General features: G+C 42.2%; 1 protein-coding gene and 1 pseudogene across 1 annotated transcript; both read right to left on the bottom strand.

Moving 5' to 3' along the window:
* Positions 1 to 362: 362 nt before the first annotated feature.
* LOC143407563 (small ribosomal subunit protein uS2 pseudogene) lies at positions 363 to 7,276 on the bottom strand (annotated as a pseudogene).
* Cxcr4 (C-X-C motif chemokine receptor 4) lies at positions 7,020 to 10,852 on the bottom strand. Its single transcript, XM_076865888.2, has 2 exons — positions 10,751 to 10,852; positions 7,020 to 8,555 (listed from the first exon to the last, which is right to left on the bottom strand). Exons 1-2 carry the CDS (start codon positions 10,763 to 10,765, stop codon positions 7,512 to 7,514), a joined length of 1,059 nt encoding a protein of 352 aa, XP_076722003.1. The 5' UTR covers positions 10,766 to 10,852; the 3' UTR covers positions 7,020 to 7,511.
* Positions 10,853 to 20,018: the final 9,166 nt, after the last annotated feature.

The following is a 20,018-nucleotide window of genomic DNA, read 5'->3' as shown; positions in this document are numbered from 1 at the left end:
GCCTGTAGTTGTTTGGTACAGATACAATTGTCTTTCTGATTATTTATTTATTTATTTTTAAATTTGTTTAGAAACTGGAGTTTATTTTCTGTAACTTTATTTCCATTTTGCTTAAGTGTCTGCAGAAGCATAGCTCAAGACCACATGGTGGTTGTTCCTACCCACTCAGTGGCCTGAACAGTGGGAGCTGCAGATCAGTCTTTGATGGGGGGCTGGGAACTGCTGGATAGGCACAGAAGGCACCTTGCATGTGCCTTCAGACTAGCCTGCAACAGCAAATTGAGTAGCATGAACTCAGGAGTGGTCCATTCACTCTTGGTCAGAACTTTTCCAGCAGCAGTCTGCTCTTCCTTTACAATCTCTTAAGTGTCTCCGTTGGTGTAGCCATCAGGCTTGATCTCCCAAGGGTGCTCACAAATGCATAGAACTTCTCGGGCCCACACAGTGAGCTCCCTTGTGCCCAGAATGGCAGTGTCCATGTAGCGTAGAGGAGATTCTGTGTTACCCAGAGCAATGGTAGGAAGATTGACATAAGACACTTCTGTGAAAGGCTGGTGGTCAGCCTGGAAGGCTCCCTGGATCTGGTTAGTGAAGGTTTCAGGAGTGAAGCGGCCAGCAATAGGAGTGGTTCCCATGGCAGCTGTAAGCTTCAGCATAGCCCTCAGGCCAGTATTCCTGAAGGATATGACACTGACATCAGCATGGTTTTCTTTCTTTCTTTTAACTAGAGCATTATAACTATACATAGTATTTGGGTTCATTTTGACAACATCATGCATGCAAGGATTTTGATTTCAATCCCCATTCCTGCCCTCCTGTGCTTTCCCTCCCCTCCAGTCTCCCCCTGCCTCCCTCCTCTACTCTACTAAACTTCCTTTCATACACACACACACACACACACACACATACACATACACACACATATATACACACACACATATATATATACAACACACATATACATACATATATAAAATATGTATTTACATATACAATATATATGTATGAATGGAAGTTTAGTTTATATATATATAAAGGTGAAATTCCCTTTGGTAGCTTTACATATAATTATCACATGATTTTGTTAAATTCATTTCATTTATCTTCCCCTTCCTTCCTCCCTCACTTCTGTTTTCTCATTACTCCACTGATCTTCCCTGTATCTCTATGATATCTGATCCCCTCCCTAACTGCCTTCTTTCCTTTTTTTGCTCTAGCTTCCACATACAATCCACCCTTTATTTTCTGAGCCTGGTTTATTCCACTTAGCATAATTTTTTTCCCCATTTCTGTCCATTTACCAGCAAATGCCATTATTTTGTTGTTCTTTAGGTTGAGCAAAACTCCATTGTGTATGTATATTTTCTTAATCTATTCATCTATTGCTGGGCATCTGGTTGATTCCATAACTGGCTGTTGTGAATTGTGCTGCTACAAACATTGAGGTGACTGTATTGCTATAATATGCTGAATTTTGTTCTTTTAGGAAAATACTGAAGACTGGGGTAGCTGGGTCATATGGTGGTTCCATCCTTAGTTTTTTGAAGAATCTCCACACTGCTCTCCAGAGTGGTTGTATTTATTTGCAGTCCCAGCAACAATATATGAGTGTACTTTTTTTTCCCTACAATGTAAGAGTATACATTTTTTCACCAGCATTTATTATTATTCATGTTCTCGATCGTTGCCAATCTGACTGGAGTGAGATGAAATCCTAGTGTAGTTTGCATTTCCCTAATTGCTGGAGAAGATCAGCAAGGTTTTCAGTGGCAATAATGGCATGAGCTGCCAGCAGTAGCTTCTCCCAGATCCTCTTCAGATTTATGATGTAGCTGCCACCATTTTTCCTTTTGAAGACATATTGTTCCATTAGGAAATCAAGATTGGTGCCACCCAAGTGGGTTCATGCTGCAAGGAATTTGAGAACATCCTCCTCCTTCATTTGCAGGACATTAAGGGCTCTGATATTGTGACAGTTTCCCTTTAAGTCACAACAGGAATTAGGATCCTGCCATATGAACCCTTCTTGGGTGACGTGGAGAGCCTGAATATCTTTAATCTGCAGTTGGTTGAATCCATGGATGTGGAATCTACGGGGATGGAAGGTCAACAGTAATAGGAAGATTGAATTGCAAACTGGAAACTGGGTAGAAACTTTGATTTCTTAAAATGTTGAAAATTAAAAGTCTGAAAGTTGTTTAGCTAATTTTCAGGCATATCTAGAATATTAAAGAACTACACCTTCCACTTACTGTGAACAGCTTTCATACCTGCCTGGTCCAGAGTGTTGTTTAATAAATGATTTGAAAGAATGAAGGAAGCCAAATCATACATGCAAACATGAATTAGAATGCTTAGAGAATGGTGTGTGCTCAGAAATAGAAATTTATGGAAGTCATTTGTTCATTCAACAAAATATTTTGAACTCCTACTGTGTGCAAGGCATCAGGTTCATCTGAACTCCTTTTTATTACAACTGTTAATAGTGAAACTCTAAAATGTTGGTGTCTGCTTTGTACATCAGGTGAGTGTCTAGTATTCAACGTTGAAGAGTATTGAAGAGTATGAAGGATCCTTCTGACATTGTGGTTATTGTGCTGAATATTGTTTAACACCATAGCAATTAATAAAGTCCCACTAGTGCTTAAAAGGTCTCACTTGGGTGTAAGACTGCCTGAGTTAAAATCCAGGCTTTATCATTCATTAAATATGTGATAACAGGTCAAATTTAAGCAACTTCTATGAGTCAGTTTCCCCATTTATAATAGGCAAATAATAGTACTATGTAACAGTTATTGAATAATGAATAATCAAAGTGCTTGGTGTATAGAAATTCCTCAAGGTACATAATAACTGTTAATGTTATCACATAGGACTTGACCTGGAAATAGAAAAGAGAGAAATTTGGACTAAATATATAGAGCACTTCAAGGTATGCCCTAGAATTTAGAGGTTCTGTTTTAATGTTATTTGTAATGGGCATAGAGTAAAAAGCATAGCCCTTTTATTTATAGTTTAACTTTTTTGATAGTATCCTTGCCTAAAAGTGGAAAGAGCAATATCTAACTGGCAGGAGTTCTTGTAATCTGAGTATGTTAGTGCCTGGGATGTAATGACTCTCAGTATGTATTACTTTCTTTCCGTCAGAGTCAAATATGAGGAAGTAATTCCTTTTAATTTACAGTGTTGATGAGCTGGGTTCTGGTTAGTTGAACTGTAATATGTAAATGAATTTAATCGTGGACTACCTCTGCCAGATAAACATTTCACACCTGGTACAGACACTTTTGTTTGTCTGATTTTGAAAAATGCTTTCCCCTTCTGAGCCCCTTTAACATTGTGGATCCCTCAACTCGGCCTGTAATCAACTTGCATTTTCACTTGAAAGGATTTTTCAGATGATTTAGAAGATTTTAATTGTTGGACTTAATAGGATTGATTTAAATTAATCCGAGTCAGTTGCAGACAATGGAAGGATGGGCTGGTACCTCATCATTCCTTGTTTATTTTTTAAATAAAAGGAGAAAAATGGGAAGTGTTCCAAATTGAGTCACAGGCACTGATGAGGATTAAATGAGTAAACACTGTAGGTTTTAGAGAGAAAGAAACTTGAAGGGAATCAGAGAATCTTTAGCAGTCACCCTTTTAGCATTTATTGTCCCGTGTGGGATATTCCTAGCATGGGATGCAGCATCCTGTCAAGAAATAGAGGAGACCTGGTGAGGGACTGCTTTCAGGTTCATAGATGGTGCCTTGAAGTCATATTCTCACATGGTGGAAGGGGCTAACTGGGTTTCTGGGGTATCTTTTCTAAGGGTACTAATCCCAATGATTAGGGCTATGCCCTTATGACCTAATCACTTCCCAAAGGCCCTACCTTGTAATACCTTCATCTTGGAGGTTAAGATTTCAACATAGGAATTTTGGTAGGATATAAACATTTACACCACGGCAGATTCAAGCTCTTTGTGGATTCATGTTATTTTCCAGAATTATACTGATGTGTGTGTGTGTGTGTGTGTGTGTGTGTGTGTGTGTTGCTGGGGCGCTCTAGCACTGACCTACAACCCAAGCTCCTTTTTAATTTTATTTTGAGACAAATTCTCATTAAGTTGCCAAGGCTGAACTCAAACTTGTAATCCTCCTGTCTTAGCTTCCGAAGTGGCTGGGATTACAGGTGCATGCTACCACAACTAGCCTGGAGAAATCTTTATTTTGATAATCACTGTAACCTTAAAAAAGGGTTCTCAATTTGACCACTACTATAGATGATTCTTTGTTGTGGATGCTGTCCTCAGTTTTGTAGGATATTTAGCAGCACCTCTGGCCCTGTACACTAGATGCTAGTAGCACCTCATCTGTAGTGCCCATGTTTCCAGACCTTACCAAATGTTCCCTGGGGGGAAAATTGCCCCAGTTGAGGACCATTGCTTTTAAAGAATTCATTTCAACAACTTTATTGATCCATGAGGCACTAACATCTCTCTTAGGCTGTGCTCTCAGAAAAGTCATTCATCTGGCTACTTGTGGATCTCTCTGGCACTAAGAGGCTTGGGTGCATTGGCAGCCAGGTGGAAGATGGCCTTAAAGTGGGCTGGGCAAATCCTTATGATGCCAGGCTGCAATGCTGCATTTCTGTTAGGGCATACTGGATTGTGTCCCAAAGTAATTTGGATTTTGGTTTTAGGGTTCCTTGCCCCTCCTTAATAAGTATTATCTGGGAACAATGAAATTCAATTATTTTGGGGAGTCTTTATTTAATGTCTGATGATACGCCAGAAGAAAGTCACAGACAATTAGTTTGATTATTAAAACAAAGCCTGCGTTTTCTTAAAAGAATACCCTGGAATCATTATTTTAACATAGCCACAAAAGGAGCTGGGAAGCCCACAATAAGGGAGATAGATTACTAAGTGGCAGTTTAAGAAAACAAAAGTTTTTCAAGATAAAATCATCCACATTCCTCCCTCCTTACTGACTTAATGTTATTAACAAGTCAGATGTCATATCTATGCCATTATTGGCATGCATACAATTTAAATATTTTAGTTTTCATTATGCAATTGCATCTACATTACTGACCTTCAAGGGCCCCGTTCACAGGGGTAGAGGAGAAGGAACAATCACCTACTTCATGAGAGGGTGGCTAGCCAACTGGCTTTCCCTGCATTGTCAGACAAACTACCACATAGGGAAGGCTTTGGAGCTACTCTGATCATAGCAGGCTAGGGATAGAATGGGGGTAGGGAGAGCCTTTTGGTGCAGGGAGAGAGCCAAAGCTTTTTTTTTTCCCCCTTTTGAAAAAGAGCTATCCCACCTTTGTTCCAAGGGAGAATGAAATATCCATTAAGACTGGTGACACTGGGAATTTTGTTTCGGCTCAGTTCCCTTTGTTGTGACTCCACGGCAAAGGAGAGGAATTTGGGGTAAGAAGGTTTTCAAGCCAAGATGAGAAAGAAAAGGAATTCCTTCCAAGGATTTCTTTTATTGTCTCTCAGAGAATAAATATTTATAGCGAAGGTTCAAGTGAAGTCTGTCACAGTGGTCATGGCTTTAAGACTGAGCCTTTGGAAAGTACATCTAAAACTATGCTTAAATGAAGGGTGATCCAATTAGGCTTCCTAGGGAAAACCAAGAAACCTCAAGATAATTTCCTATCTCAAATCTAATTGTGTTCTCAAGTGGAATAGGAATACCAGTCTGAATTATCCCAGTTCCATAGACTGCAGCAAAAATGTACAGCCAAATTAGATTCTATTTTAAGTAATTAAGTTATTTCCCTTCACAGGATCTATAATTTGTCTTGAACAAATGTGATTTGCTTTAGAAAGATAAGGCATTGCAATTTTTCCTCCAAAATGGATTTTCTTTGCCAGAAACAATTACCACAAGTCGACCAAGTATTGCCTTCATTATATCCCACTCATTTTCTGAGTGCATGCCTGGAGCATTCTGTTCCAAAGTGAGGTAGGTATGGCCACTACAGTCTGGAAATTATCTTAAACTGGAGACCGGAGGTGAAATTTACTCAAGAGCCTGTGGCTTGCACAATGGTAGTGTAAATAACTACAGTGATATTACATAAGACTCCAAAATCTTGTGCAAAATATGGGTAATGTGCAAAATATGGGCAATAAGGAGCTTGCTTCAGTAGACCTTTCTTTTGTGTTTTAAAAAGCACCAATATTAACTTTTAGCTGCTTGGCTGAGCCTTTCAAAGGAGGTATGAGATGTTGCAATAGATGAAGAATAAAAAAGTGTTAGAATTTGCATAGGAGATATTGCAAGAAGGGTATTTTGGGCATGGTTAATTTTATGAAGAAAACATTCACTTTTGGCCTTATTTTCAATAACAATTCAGTTGAGATATGACCAGGTGTTCTGGGGGACAATAGTGGGTAATGGTTAAGAGCAAAAGCTGGAACAGTTAAGTAGGATCAGCTCTTGGCTCTACCTGTTAAAAATTCGAGTTCTGAAAAGTCTCTGAACCTCATTTCCCTCCTCTGTAAAAAGGGAGTGATGGCATCTATACAGAAAGCAACAGTAAAATCCAAACACTACTGCATGCTATTTCTTCTTCACATGTACATATCCTTCTGAAAGATGATCTTTAATAATGGGCACTGGATGAACATTTCCAGACTTCCATCAGAGTTGAAATCGTGGTTAGGGCTTTGGATGACTTATCGTGACTTAAGAGACATGTTTCCTAGTATGAAATATTGGCTCTGCTAATGATCACATGCCTTGGACCAAGTTACTTAGGCTTTCTGTGCCTCAGTTTCCTCCTCTATAAAATATTAAGTAATAACAGAAGCAGAAACTATTATAGATAAGTGTAAGTAAAATATTACCAGAAAAATACCTTTGCTTGTATTTGGTATGCCATAAACATGTCTATTATTTTTGTCTTCTGCCAACCAAGGGGATGTTAACAGAAACCAGAACAAAACACCAAGGAAGTTTATCATGTACTTTTATTAACAACTTAATACAAGACTGTACATTGTAGGTGCTGAAATCAACCCATTCCTGAAAACTGAAAAACCAGCATTTCTATACCACTTAAGACTTTGGTTATAAGTGCTGTCTTCTAGAGCAAAATCACACAGTGTAACCAAACAACTTAAGAAAAGGGGAGGAAAAAAAAAGATGTTCCACTGGAATGGAAAGATTATTTATGCACAAACAGCTGAGGATAATTTCTAGCTTTACGTGATTCACTACACACTCTAGAATGTTCAGTTCCCTTTTCTAAAGTCCTACAACCAGACATACAGCAACTAAGAACTTGGCCACAGGTCCTGCCTAGACACTCATTAACATGAAACAAACAAAAAAATATTTATATAAATAAGTCAATTAAACCTCACAAAAACTAAAAAACACAAGACAAAAATCCAACAGTCATTAAAAACTGTACAGTATTGGTCAGTCTTTTATATCTGAAAAACGTGTAACTTAAAAAAAAGTTCTTTTTCATATTAAAAAAAAAGTCTTTTACATCAACGTTAGCTGGAGTGAAAACTTGAAGACTCAGACTCAGTTGAAACAGAAGAATGTCCACCTCGTTTGCCTTTGGAGAGAATCTTGAGGCTGGACCCTCTGCTCACAGAGGTGAGTGCATGCTGGGCTGAGGTTTTAAATTTGGCTCCAAGGAAGGCATAGAGGATGGGATTCAGGCAACAGTGGAAAAATGCAAGGGCCTCGGTGATGGAAATCCACTTGTGCACAGTGTTCTCAAATTCACATCCTTGTTTGATGATTTCTAGAAGAATGAAAGAGTCGATACTGATCCCAATGTAGTAGGGCAGCCAGCAGGCAAAGAAAGCCAGGATGAGGATGACGGTGGTCTTGAGTGCCTTGCGCTTCTGGTGGCCCTTGGAGTGTGACAGCTTAGAGATGATAATGCAATAGCAGGACAGGATGACAATACCAGGCAGGATAAGGCCAACCATGATGTGCTGAAACTGGAATACAACTACCCACAAGTCATTGGGGTAAAATCGGTCACAGATATATTTCCCTTCTGCCTCACTGATATTGGCAAAGATGAAATCAGGAATAGTTAGCAGGAGAGCAGGGATCCAGACGCCAACATACACCGCCTTTTCAGCCAACAGCTTTCTTGGCCTCTGACTATTGGTGGCATGAACAATGGCCAGGTATCGGTCCAGACTGATAAAGGCCAGGATGAGGACACTACTATACAGGTTGACAGTATAGATGACATGAACTGCTTTGCATAGAAATTTCCCAAAGTACCAATTTGCCACAGCATCAACAGCCCAGAATGGAAGCGTGATGACAAAAAGGAGGTCAGCCACTGATAGATGCAGCCTGTACTTGTCCGTCATGCTTCTCAATTTCTTCTGGTAACCCATGACCAGGATCACCAATCCGTTGCCCACAATGCCAGTCAAAAAGATGATGGAGTAGATGGTGGGCAGGAAGATACGGTTGAAATGGGCACTTTCCTCCCGGAAGCAGGGTTCCTTTATAGAGTCATAGTCCCCTGAGCCCAATTCCTCTGAGTAGTTATCTGAGGTGTATATCTGCAAAAGAGGCAAGGGTACACATTCACTTCCAAGGTCAGCAGACACTACCCAACCCAAGTTTTAAAAAAATGTTTCTGGGTATTAAAAGCAAACAATTTATTGTGTGTGTGTGTGTGTGTGTGTGTGTGTGTATATATATATATATATATATATATATATATATATATATATTTAAACCCAATTCAGGTCAGCCTTCTTCAGGAAATTCTAAAGTACTGGGGAAAGGCCCAAGAGAATTATTATAGAATCCTACAGCCATACTCCCCATCTTCCCCCATAGTTACTTCATTATATCCCTCTTTAGTGGAACCAATTACAAGATTCTTTGTTTAGAACAAAAGGGCGCTGAGACTCTGAGGGTTTCAAAGTCACATCTTGGCTAACTCTTCTGCCCCGCCCACTAGAGGAAAGGAAAAAAAAAAAAACGTACAAGGGAGAGAGAGAGAAAAAAAAACAACACACACACCAAACATACACACAAAGAGGCCACTCCCAGGCGGCATGGGGTGGGGGCAATGTGGGTGTAGAATCTAGGGTTGCAGGAGGAGCTGGGATTAACTTTTTGTATGAAGATCAGCCAAAAGAGGCCAGAGGGGAGGAAGGAACAGACGGGGGAGGGAGGGGGCTTCACAATCCTTAAGTCTTTTATTCTTTTAAAACGCAAAATATTGTTTTTCCCACGCCGGTCTAAATGCAAACCATTCTGCGCTTCAAGCAACACGTAGTGGGGAAGGAGACTGCGGCATTAAAGCGAGGCCTTTTAGGGCTTGAAGTATTGAGAGAAATTGTCAGAAACGAGCAAATGGCACCCCCTTAGTCCAAACCGACGCTCCTTGGGGGCGTGGGCCTCTTTTGCCATCCTCGTGTTTATTACTTGGCGCGTTTGAGACGTTAGGGAGCGCGGCATTTTCCTGGGTGGGGAAAGTCACGGGGTCTGCACTCGTGGTCCGCGCCCCAAGTTTCATTTCCTCACTCTCCCAGGTCGCTTTCCACCCTGCCACGGATCCAGTTGAAGGGGTCGGAAGGGGGCAGTTGGAAGCCTCCAGGCATTGGGCTTACGAGGGGTCGGATCACCCCACCACAGCCGAGCCGCTGCCCACCACACCCACATCTACAACAGGCTGGTAGCGGCTCCAGGCGTTCCGCCCCGTTGTGCGGCCAGGCTTGCCCCTCAGGGTGCTAAAGAGAAATTGGGCGGCTCCGTGGTGAGCTCCTTTGAATTGCGCGCCGCGGGAGGAAATGAAAAGCCTCCCAGGCAAGGAGGTTTCAAAAGGCTTCAGGAAACCACCGACGGTTAAGCGACGCAATAGGTTCGAAGACAGCCAAACGGTCTCCCCGCTTGCACCTGTTCTTCGCCCGGAGACCAGGCAGCCCAGGTGCTGTCCCAATACCCCTGCTACTTCAGTGCCTGCTGCACACACCTCGGGGCCAGAAGTTCTATGTGCCTGCCTCCTTCGACCTCTGCACAATCCCAAACTCCCAAACTTCGAGGCCCCACTAGGGGCAAGCGAAGCGCTTCGGGCACCGCACCTTTTTTCTCAATCCCAAGGGGTGCGGATAGCTTCCAACCACCTCCGGGCTGCTGCCACAGCTTTGACCCTCAAGCAAGCAGCGCAAGGCGCCTGCCCGACTTCCCGCCGTCTGCCCACTGTGCCCGAGTCTGGCACACCTCTGCTGGCCGCACGGAGTTAAGCTAACGTGCGCCCAAAGGCAAGAAACAGTCCCCAAGAGCTTGTGCTCGACGTTAACCTAGGACGTAGTATACTTCTGGAAAATCAGCCCAGGAGCGCTGACCCCCGCCTCTAGGTTCAGATAATGTAACTCGCTCCAAGACACCCACTTCCCTGGGAGGAAGAGACCAAGGTTCTGAATACTGGGGCAAAGCGCGCGCCTTCCCTGCACTTGGACAAAATGTTATGTTTGCAAACAGCGTGCACCGCAGGACTCAAGGGGGAGACACATGCAGCCGCATGAACCCTCATTTCAATTTTTTCCCCTCAACTTTCAGGGGGAAAAAAAGAATTCCAATCTTAACCCACCACGCAGCCATAGTCCTGAAAATTTCTTTCCATGTCCCTTCTTTGGGGCATGGACACATCCAATGTTCTGGTCCCTTCTGCCCGCTCTGAGAGCGGCTGAGCTCTAAGTTCAAGCGTCTGTACGTTTAGCACAAAGGTTGGAAATGGACTTACACTGATCCCTTCCATGGTAGCCGCTCCTTCTCCAGTCGCGGAAGCCACGGGAGAACTCAGGTCCTCAGGGTCACTTTGCTACCTGCTGCAACAGCCAACAGATTGAAGTTTCTGGCCGAAGCCGGACTTTTATAAAAACACGCTCGTTAAACCGCGCATGCGCAGTTAAGAGGGCGGGGGGGCGTGTTTGGGGAGAAGGACTGGCAACCAAGAGGAGGACGGAGGGGCGGGGCCTAGGGGTGAGCTGCTTGGGGAGCTCCAGAGCCGTACTGGATCACTGATGGTCACTTTTGAAAGTCCAGAGTAGGGTAGAACGTCCCCGAACTTGGGGGAAAGCCTTATGCGTCTGGAGGGAGGCGGGAAGCGCGACCGTGAGACGCATCTCTGCGTGGTGAGTGCGACAATTCTCACTCACGTGGATGGAATCCAGACCTGGAAATGCTACAGATGGAGACACTGAGGTCCAGAGAGGGGAAGTGACTTACGATACTAACCCAACCAGTAGGCGGCAATGTTGAAAATGGGGCCCGAGCGTCTGACTCCATTCCCCGCTCTTTCAGCAGATGCCGTCCATTCGGCAGATTTTTGTAAAGGTGCTTCGGAGCAAAACTGTGTGCAACTTTATGTGCATAATCATAGTAATTACATCAGGGTCAGGCGTAAGTAATCAGGAAACACCTTTCAGAAGAAGATAGGATTTGATACAATTCTTGAGACTAACAGAGAAGTAGACGTGTGTTCCTGGGAGGAAATTCACAATAGTGGCAACTATTATTCATGAATAATATTTTTGTGTGTGCGATTCTATTAAAGTGTTTGGCGATTGGGACTTTCTGTAACATCACAAGGAATTTAGAATCACTTGCTCATTCTCTTAAAACGTGTGGATGGTAACATCACAGAGATGCATTTAGTCAACAGATTATGCACAAAGGGCCGACTGTGTGCCACGTGCCGGGGAGGGGGAGCATCCTTGGAAACTGGAGACCGGCCGCAGAGACGAAGTGCCTTGGGATTCAAGCCTGGACTGAACCAGGTTTCGGAGCCGTATCCGTTGTCTTCCACGGTTGTGTGCGGAGAACAGCTTTAGCACAAATGAGAAATTAGGTTGAGGGGCGGGGCGGGGATTGGACGGTTACAGCAGCCCCAGACGGGCTGGGGTTTGCAGTAGGCGTCCAGACATAAATTTCCAGCCCCTCGCCACTTCCCGCCTGCGTCTCGCCTGGGTGCGGCGGGGAGCGAGGGAGGGGCGGGGCTGAGAATCGGTGCGACTGCACACGGGGGGACCGCGAGAGTCCTAGCTGGTTCCCAGGTAGGAGCTTCGGGTCCCGAGACCTCTGGTTGCGCGACGGCAAGGACCCCAGATTGCACCCTCCTATCTTGGGACAGCCCTAAGGAGAGGATTTGTCCAGAGTGGACCCTGAGCAGTACCCCACCTTTACTTTATCAAAGGAAAAGCTTTCGGTTTAGAGGTGTTTCAGGAGACTGAGGCCCTTTTCTCTACTGAGCATGATTTTCTTCTTTTGTGAGGGCCGGCTCCCTAATGTTTGCCTTTGAAGGTTTCCCTGTACACTGCATTTTAGCAGATACAGGAAAGCTGATATTGGGGGTCAGGTGGAACCCTCAAAACCCTCCAAATGACATACAAAAACTCAAAAGCACTTTTATTAAAACGTCTAAACACAACTTCAGGATTTTCTTATTTTCATAAGCTAGTTAGGACAGGCGGAAGATCCGTTGAAGGACTGGAATTTCAGACGGGCTACAGGACTTGCATTTTGGGAAGCTTTGTAGTGATGGGATCAGTATGTTTTATCCTGGAATGACAGCTGTGTTGTATCTCCAAAATCCATTCTTCACAATGGCAAAAATCTGAAAGGTGGAATCTCTCAAACTTACCCCCAAAGGAAGAGAGGATATATCCCTAGTAGAATGATTTGAATAATAAATATTTGTTGATTGTTTGCAGGCAAAAGAAGTCTCCGTTTATCTGAACGCTCCTTTTAAGGATCATTTTAAGATAAGAGGAAACAAAAGAACAATGAAATGCTATTTAGTGACTATAAATTAGCCAACATTTTTTTCTTTCAAAGATAATATTTGGCTTTGGGCTTTGAAAAGAGCAGCTGTCTCTATCTCTAACTACTGGTACAAGTGTGGGTTGGGACAGCCTCAGTGAAAAGTATTTTATATTCAGCAGGAACCTTAGGACAGTAATTTCACCTATAGAAATTTATCCTAAGGAAGAAAGACTTATGCCACATTAATAATAGTTAATAATTACCTTATGACCATTAATAATAGTGAAATATCTGAACAATACCATAAGTCCATTGTTGGTGGATAGTTGAGATTTTGGTACATCTATATATGAAATTCCCTGTGGACACTGCAGATAATGTTGTGAAGAATTTTTAGTAACATGGGAAAATATGAAACAATAAGTGCCAAAAGCAGGATTCAAAACTGTGTATATAGTGTAATCTCAATTTTGTTAAAATACACATTTAGGAAAAGATAGGATGAAAAATGAAATATTTATAGGAAGCTTCATTGGCTAGATAATTATATTTGATTTTTACTTTCTTCCTTGCATTTTAACACTTTCCATTTTTTTCTAAAATAGTAATGAAGCATTTTCATATTCAGAAAAATGTCAATAAATTTTAACAAAAAAGAAAAAAAAAGAATCAGAATGCCTCCTTTCTCATACCTTTCTACTTCCTAAAGTATTCACTAGATGTGATAAATTTTTCCGTGATAGTCCTCCTTGTTTTCTCCCCGTTAATCTTACCTAAACCGCTGTTTTCAGTACTCTATGATATACTTTAAAAAACAAACAAAACTCAAACATTGATTGCTTGTTAAGTGCAACCAACCCCAGATAATCTCCTCAACAATTCTGTAAGGCAGGTGCCATTACTTCTCTTCCTTAGGTAAAGAAAATAAGGTCTGGAGAGGATGAGCAACTTGCCTGTGACCACACAATGAGGATCTGCACTCAGTCTGTCTGGCTCCAGAGCTCCGGCTTGTTCCACTCCATTACAGTGTCTCCCTTTTTCTGGTCATTGCAATTTACCCTCTGAAAGCTGCATCCTCTGGAAGGTCACTTGACATTTACTTACCTAGTGCTTGAGTGGCATCTCTTGTGAAGTAATCCAACTTTTAAATGCATGTATGTCTTTATTCCTCTCCCCTAAATATTCTTTCCTATGTGGCTCTGAGAACAGATCCAGGCTTAGGGACTGTCAGCACTTTGGCAGTGTCCCCAAGTTCTCAAGTTGGCTTTAGCCCAGGGAATTACTAGCCTTGGCCATGGTTTGGAGGAGATGCTTGCAAATCAAGTGACATGGTGACAAGCATCCTGCCACCTCCTGTTGCTCTCTCTGTAGCTGGTTGATTCATGTGTAAGTCTATGTGTACTTATGTGTTTGACAGAAAGCTGTACTCTGTTCCAAAATAGGCTCCATGTCAGAGACGAAGACAGCTTAGGGAAAGTCCTCTTCCTGAAGGTGGATGGCAGGAGACAGGGATCTTAAAGGCCTGAAGAATATATAGCATCCTCCTGTCCTCTCACAGACCCTTCCAATCTCTTTTTAAAATGTTTGATAGCTTTTCTGAAAGAGAAAAAATAGTACAAACTTCCTTGATGGTTGTAGGGGATACTCAAAGGGATAAAGTTAATGTTTTCCCAAGTAATTAAAAAAAAAAAAAAAAAAAAAAAAGAAAGAAAGAAAGAAAAAGAGAAAGCAAGCCTGTTTCCCCCAAGGGTCATGTAATTCTAGCAATAGGTTACAAATCTCAAAGAGACAATGCTATCAAATGTCAACTATTTGCAAGGTGGTGTTAAGTGAAATGGTCTCCTGCCTGACCACACCCAGCCCACTCCTCCTTCTCTAATGCCTTTTGTCTCCAACACTTACAGGTGGAAAATGACTTTGGAAAAGAAACTTAAGCCTTAGAACTTAAGCAGCTCTATACCAATTTAGGAAAATTATTACTGGTTTTCTTGGAATTATTTAAATCACATCTTAAATTTCTAAAAGGTTTGCTTTCAGTAAAATGAGACTATTTTGATTTCTTTCAAAGTTCTATAGCAGTCAGGAACAGTCAACATAATTTCCTACCCAAAGAAAAAAAGCTAGGCTGGTAAACAAATATAGCCAATTTAGAGTCACCCTGGTAAGTCATTTTAACAAAGCAGCCACTTAATTAGCAATGCAATGATCATTACTTCACTAATTCCACTGCCAGGAGGAAGAATTGTTCTCAAAGTTTGCTGTGCTCATGTGGCAGGTGCTGTGTGACTTTGTGGGTGTGAAGAACAGCACCAAACAGACTCAGTGCTATTGCTTCAAAAATTATGGTGTCAAGCTGGGAAAGAGGGCATGACTTTAGGAAATAATTGAGTGAACAAACCCTGTTCTCCATGGAAAAGGCTTGTCATTGTTTTCCTTAAGCCAGTAATTTATTGGTGGTGACCTCAGGCAGCTATATAACAAGAGGAAGCTTTTAGAGCCCTGTGGATAGAAGGTTTTCTAAAGAGAACTATGCATCCCATGGCAGAGCCCCAGTTCTTCTAGAAATGTGGTGGTCTGATTGATCATGTAGATGAGTTTTGAGTATACCAAGAGCATTACATTGGCAGAAGGACAGGTGGGAATTATTTGTGTGTATGTGTCTGTGCGTGTAGGGGAATCCATACAATATTTTGCTTGACCTATTCTCCTCCTCCTTTTCCTGTTCCTCCTCCTCCTCTTCTTGCTCCTCCACTTTCTTCTTCTTTCCTTTGGTACTGGGGATTGAATCTGGGCTACATTCCCAGCCCTGAGCTACATTCTCAGCCCTTTTTAATTTTTATTTTGAGATGGTGTCTCTAAGTTGCTTAGGGTCTCACTAAGTTGCTGAGGCTGGCCTTGAACTTGGAATCATCAGCCTCCCCAGCCTGGGATTATAGGCATGTGCATCCATGCCTGGCTGTTTTGACAGTTTTCTGAATCTGAAGCTATGGAGCTCTTGTAAGTCTAAGACACAAGTGACAAAGTTTGGAAACCTGCAGATATTGTAAATGAGTGAGACAATAGAAAGTGGTGGAGACTGTAGCTAACTGGAAGGTGTATGTATGCCTTGCCTAAAAGTGGCAGCAACTACCTTCCATTATTATGTGGGAATTTCAGTCATCATGAAGAGAGAATGAAAGTCCTGATTTTTTGAAATATGAAATCTATAAACTTAAAAAATGTTGGTTCGCAGTTTGAGGGCATGGCTCATTGGTACATTATTTGCCTAGTGTGCACTGGGCCCTGGGTTCAATCCCTAGCATCAGAAAAAAAAAAAAGTAAGTAAATAGTATTGGTTCAAAACAAACACAAAAACTCTACAAACTTTCAGTTTACACTGGTCTAAGATAGTCTAAGATGATGACAGGAACAGATACACATAGGCAGCAATGGAAATAGACAACAGCTGGCTTCAGAATCCTTGTGGGGTGCCCATATCTCTGAGATTGAAATTAGTCACTTTGGATTTCAGAATTGATCCTCCACTGTGGCTTATGACTAATTCAAGTCTGGGTCCCTAAAGAGAATTAAGAAAGTCTCTGTGACTCATATTCTTCAACCCCTTTCCCAACCCTGGCTCTCTGCTTTATCTGCTACCTTGATGCATGAGGGCTTGGTCCGTTTTTCTTTTTCTTTTTTTCTTTCTCTCCTTCCTTCCTTCCTTTCTTTCCTCATTCTTCTTTCCTTCCTTCCTTCCTTCTCTCCCTCCCTTCCCCCCCCTCTCCCTCCCTCCCTCCCTCCCCCCTGGGATTTGAACCCAGAATCTCCTGCATGCTAGGCAAGCACTATACCATTGAGCAACACCCTCTGCCCTAAGCCTGATTTTCCCTTTCAGCTATTGTAGGATAACATCCTTCAACAAGAAATACACTCTTCATCCTTTTCTTTAAATAAGAGGAGTGACAGTAGAAGGGATTGCAAACCAGGCAGTGTAGCTCTGTGATTCAGAGCATGGGGGTACTGCATTGGCTCATACAGGCATTAACATATCTACTCTTCTACCTCGAAAATTGGAGACATCATGTTGATAGCTTAAAATTGACCACAGTGAGAATATTACACCATGGAAATCAGCAAATGTGATAAATTAAGGCTTTTTTTTTTTTTTTGAGAACTTATTTACCAGCACATGGTTTACCAGTGTAGATCTGGCCACGCGTATCTCTAAAAAATCTATTACCTTTGTTGTAATATCTAGATAACAGTAGCATTTTACTTTTTGGATTGTTGGAGGATTAAATACAATATATATGTAAAATCTTTAATATAGTGTGGAACACATAAGTGCTCAAATACATGATCTATATTAAATATAGGTTCAGATCTCAGCTGCTAAAATATCTCTCTTGCCAGTGGAGGGCTTTAATTAGCCAGGCAAATGGCTTTCTCCATCATTACCCACAGAAGTCAGGTAAAGAGAAATGGAGCCTTAAATAAAGTGTGAAATGTTCTTTCTTCTAATTGCAGGGCAGAAGAGAGATGTGTGATGAGGGAAGGAAAGAGAAGTAATAAAGAGTTTCTCATACGTGCCTCGAAAGCCCCTCCTGTAGTTACGGAGTCTCAGATTTGGGTTGGAAGGAGTCCTCTGGAGCCATTTGGTGTTATCTTCCAACCACTGTAAGGAAAAACTTCCACAAAACCATGTGGGTGGTCCAGTCTCTTAACACTCCCAGGGAAGTCTTGCCCAGCAGGGGAAAAAGAGCCTATTTTATGCTGGGCAAACCTAGTCACTAGACAACTCTTCCTTTCTCCTGGGCACCTGGCTCTCCTCTTTGCTATCCACTAGATCTAACTAGGCTAGAGCTTGCCTGGATGAGGACAGGAAGCCAAAGAAGGCGACAGCCAAAGTCATCCTGAGGCTAAAGCAAAAAACGTGCTCTTTCTGAGACACTTATTTCTGCAGCCACAGGGATGAGTCTAATGAGAGGCTTCTTTGTTCCATTAGTGAGTTTGAGAGAGGAATTGGGCCAGGTTAGGGTTTCTTTTCATAAAGGAAATTATCTCCAAACATGGAAGATTTAGGGATTAAGTGTCTCAAAAGATTTAGTGCTAGACTTTTTAAGGCTTCCTGAGACTTTCAGACATACTTGCCTTGGAGAAAAATATGCAGGAAAGTAGCAGTGTCGGAAGCAGGCTAATAAAGAATGAAGTTAACCCCCTCTTTGCTTTGTGTTACATTAGGCAAAACCAGGTTCAAATGAATACTTAAAAGTCATCTGACAATACATACTCAAATGAGTTTCCTTTTTGCAGGTGCTGGTGGCTGCCTGGAGACAATATTGCTTTATCATCTAGATTTCCCTGTCATTCCCTCCCATGAAAAGCTCAGGGAATTTCCTGAGATCTGTGTGAGCTGGGGATGGCTCTGTGTTGGAGCAGTTTATTTTTAAATAGAGGAAAGGAAAACGGTTCACTGTCATTTAAAAATACCACAGGGGCATGTCTCCGGTTTTCTTCATTTCCCCCTCCCCCACAACTCATTTATCCAGGTGTTTAATCCTTTGTGGCACCCGCTGGGCTATGTTTATTTGGGTTATTTTTGCTTACCACTGTCCCTGGCCCCTCTTATCTTTGAAAGCCAAGGTGGGGCAGCTCTGCTGTCTGAGCAGGCATCAAAGGTCCTATGTCCTCCCTGTTGTTTCTTTATGGTTTGGGAGTCAGCTAACATGTGGATAGTTTATGACTTGCTTGTGGGGGAGGCAGAGAAGAAAGAACAACTTCCACGGAGACACTTTAGGAACAACTCTGAACCACTTGGATTAATCCTTTCCATGAGATGGTCTCTATTTGTGTGTCCAATTGATAGAAAATGGGAGGGTATCCCAGCTCCATTGTCAAGTGTCTCTCTAACCTGATTTAGGAATGAACCTCCTCTAGACTGAACAGGTTCAGTAAAATTTCCCAGGTAAAATTTCACTTCAGCATAAAGGTTTTGGCAGCTGGTTACTTTTTTGAAGGGATTTTTTTTTTCCTATTCCTTTCACCCATGGGGTGTGCTGAGGTTTTTGTCATAATTTGACAATTTGCCAGACTAAAAAAAGAACCACCCACCTCCTTCCACCAAAACCTTCCCCAATTTCTCTCACACACGTGTGCACACATGTACGCCCACACACTTACACTTATTGCTGCCCCAGATATCCAAGTTCTCTAGTGCTTCTGAAGAAAAAAAAAAGTTTTTTTTCAATCCTGAGGATGGAACCCAGAGCCTCTTACAAGCAAGTGCTCTGCCCCCTAGTTCATGCTTCTGAGTTTGTGGAGACCCTAGCATCTCCTGATTTTTCTCTTCTTTGTCATTTGCCTTCCCCATTCCTAACGTCCATTCTAGAAAAGGGAAAGCTCACTAAGACACCATCACACACATTCCTACCTAGGCTTCTCTCTTTGAGTTCAGGGGTTGAGTGTCCCAGGACTGGCCTAGAAAGTGAGAGAGGTTCCCTGGTGCCTGGTCGGCAAAGATCCCCTTTGTCCTTTTATGCTATCTGTAAAAATTTAACTGATGCTCTTTTGCAACAGTTCCCAGGAATTGTCCTTTGCCTCTTTTTTGAAAGTACAAATATACAGAAGATATTTCTGCTGTCCATTCCCCGGCAGTCAAGAGAGTTTTGCTAACTTTATTTACTTCTTCTAGTTTGTATTGTGAAAACAATAGACTGCTTTCCAAATATTAAAAAGTACATCATGCTAGATGCAGTGGTGCATCCGTGTAATCCCAGCTACTCAGGAGGCTGAGGCAGGATTCCAAGTTCAAGGTCAGTGAGAAACTTGGTGATGCCCTGTCTCAAAAAGGGGTAGAGGTAAAGATTAGTGGTAAAGCACCCTGGGTTCAATACTTAGTACCTTGAAAAAAATGTACATCATTAAGTATATATATTTTGTTCAAGCTGTACACCTCATTTTCTTCTGGAAAAATTTGTTCATGTCCACCTCGAATCAGAGAAAACCACATAGAATACTCTGATCTCAAGACCTGTTATCGGCAGTCTCCAGGCCCCATGCCATTGTGTCCCTCTGTGAATGGAATATGCCCATCTTGAATTCTGTAGAAGAAGGAGCTAAAGATGGGGGAGTGGATTCATCCAGAAATTGGTCCAAAGAGGCCAATACAATCTGAGTTTCTCCCCCACCCGTCTGCTGTCCCACTTTGTTCTAAGTGTAAACACCTCTTTCTCCTGAGAGCGAGGGAAGTGGGTTTTACTATGTAAGCC

The sequence above is a fragment of the Callospermophilus lateralis genome, chromosome 9 (assembly GCF_048772815.1).
Source record: "Callospermophilus lateralis isolate mCalLat2 chromosome 9, mCalLat2.hap1, whole genome shotgun sequence".
In the NCBI taxonomy this organism is placed as follows: domain Eukaryota; kingdom Metazoa; phylum Chordata; class Mammalia; order Rodentia; family Sciuridae; genus Callospermophilus; species Callospermophilus lateralis.
Note: the sequence above shows the minus strand (reverse complement) of the source record. Positions and strands in the feature narration are given on the sequence as shown.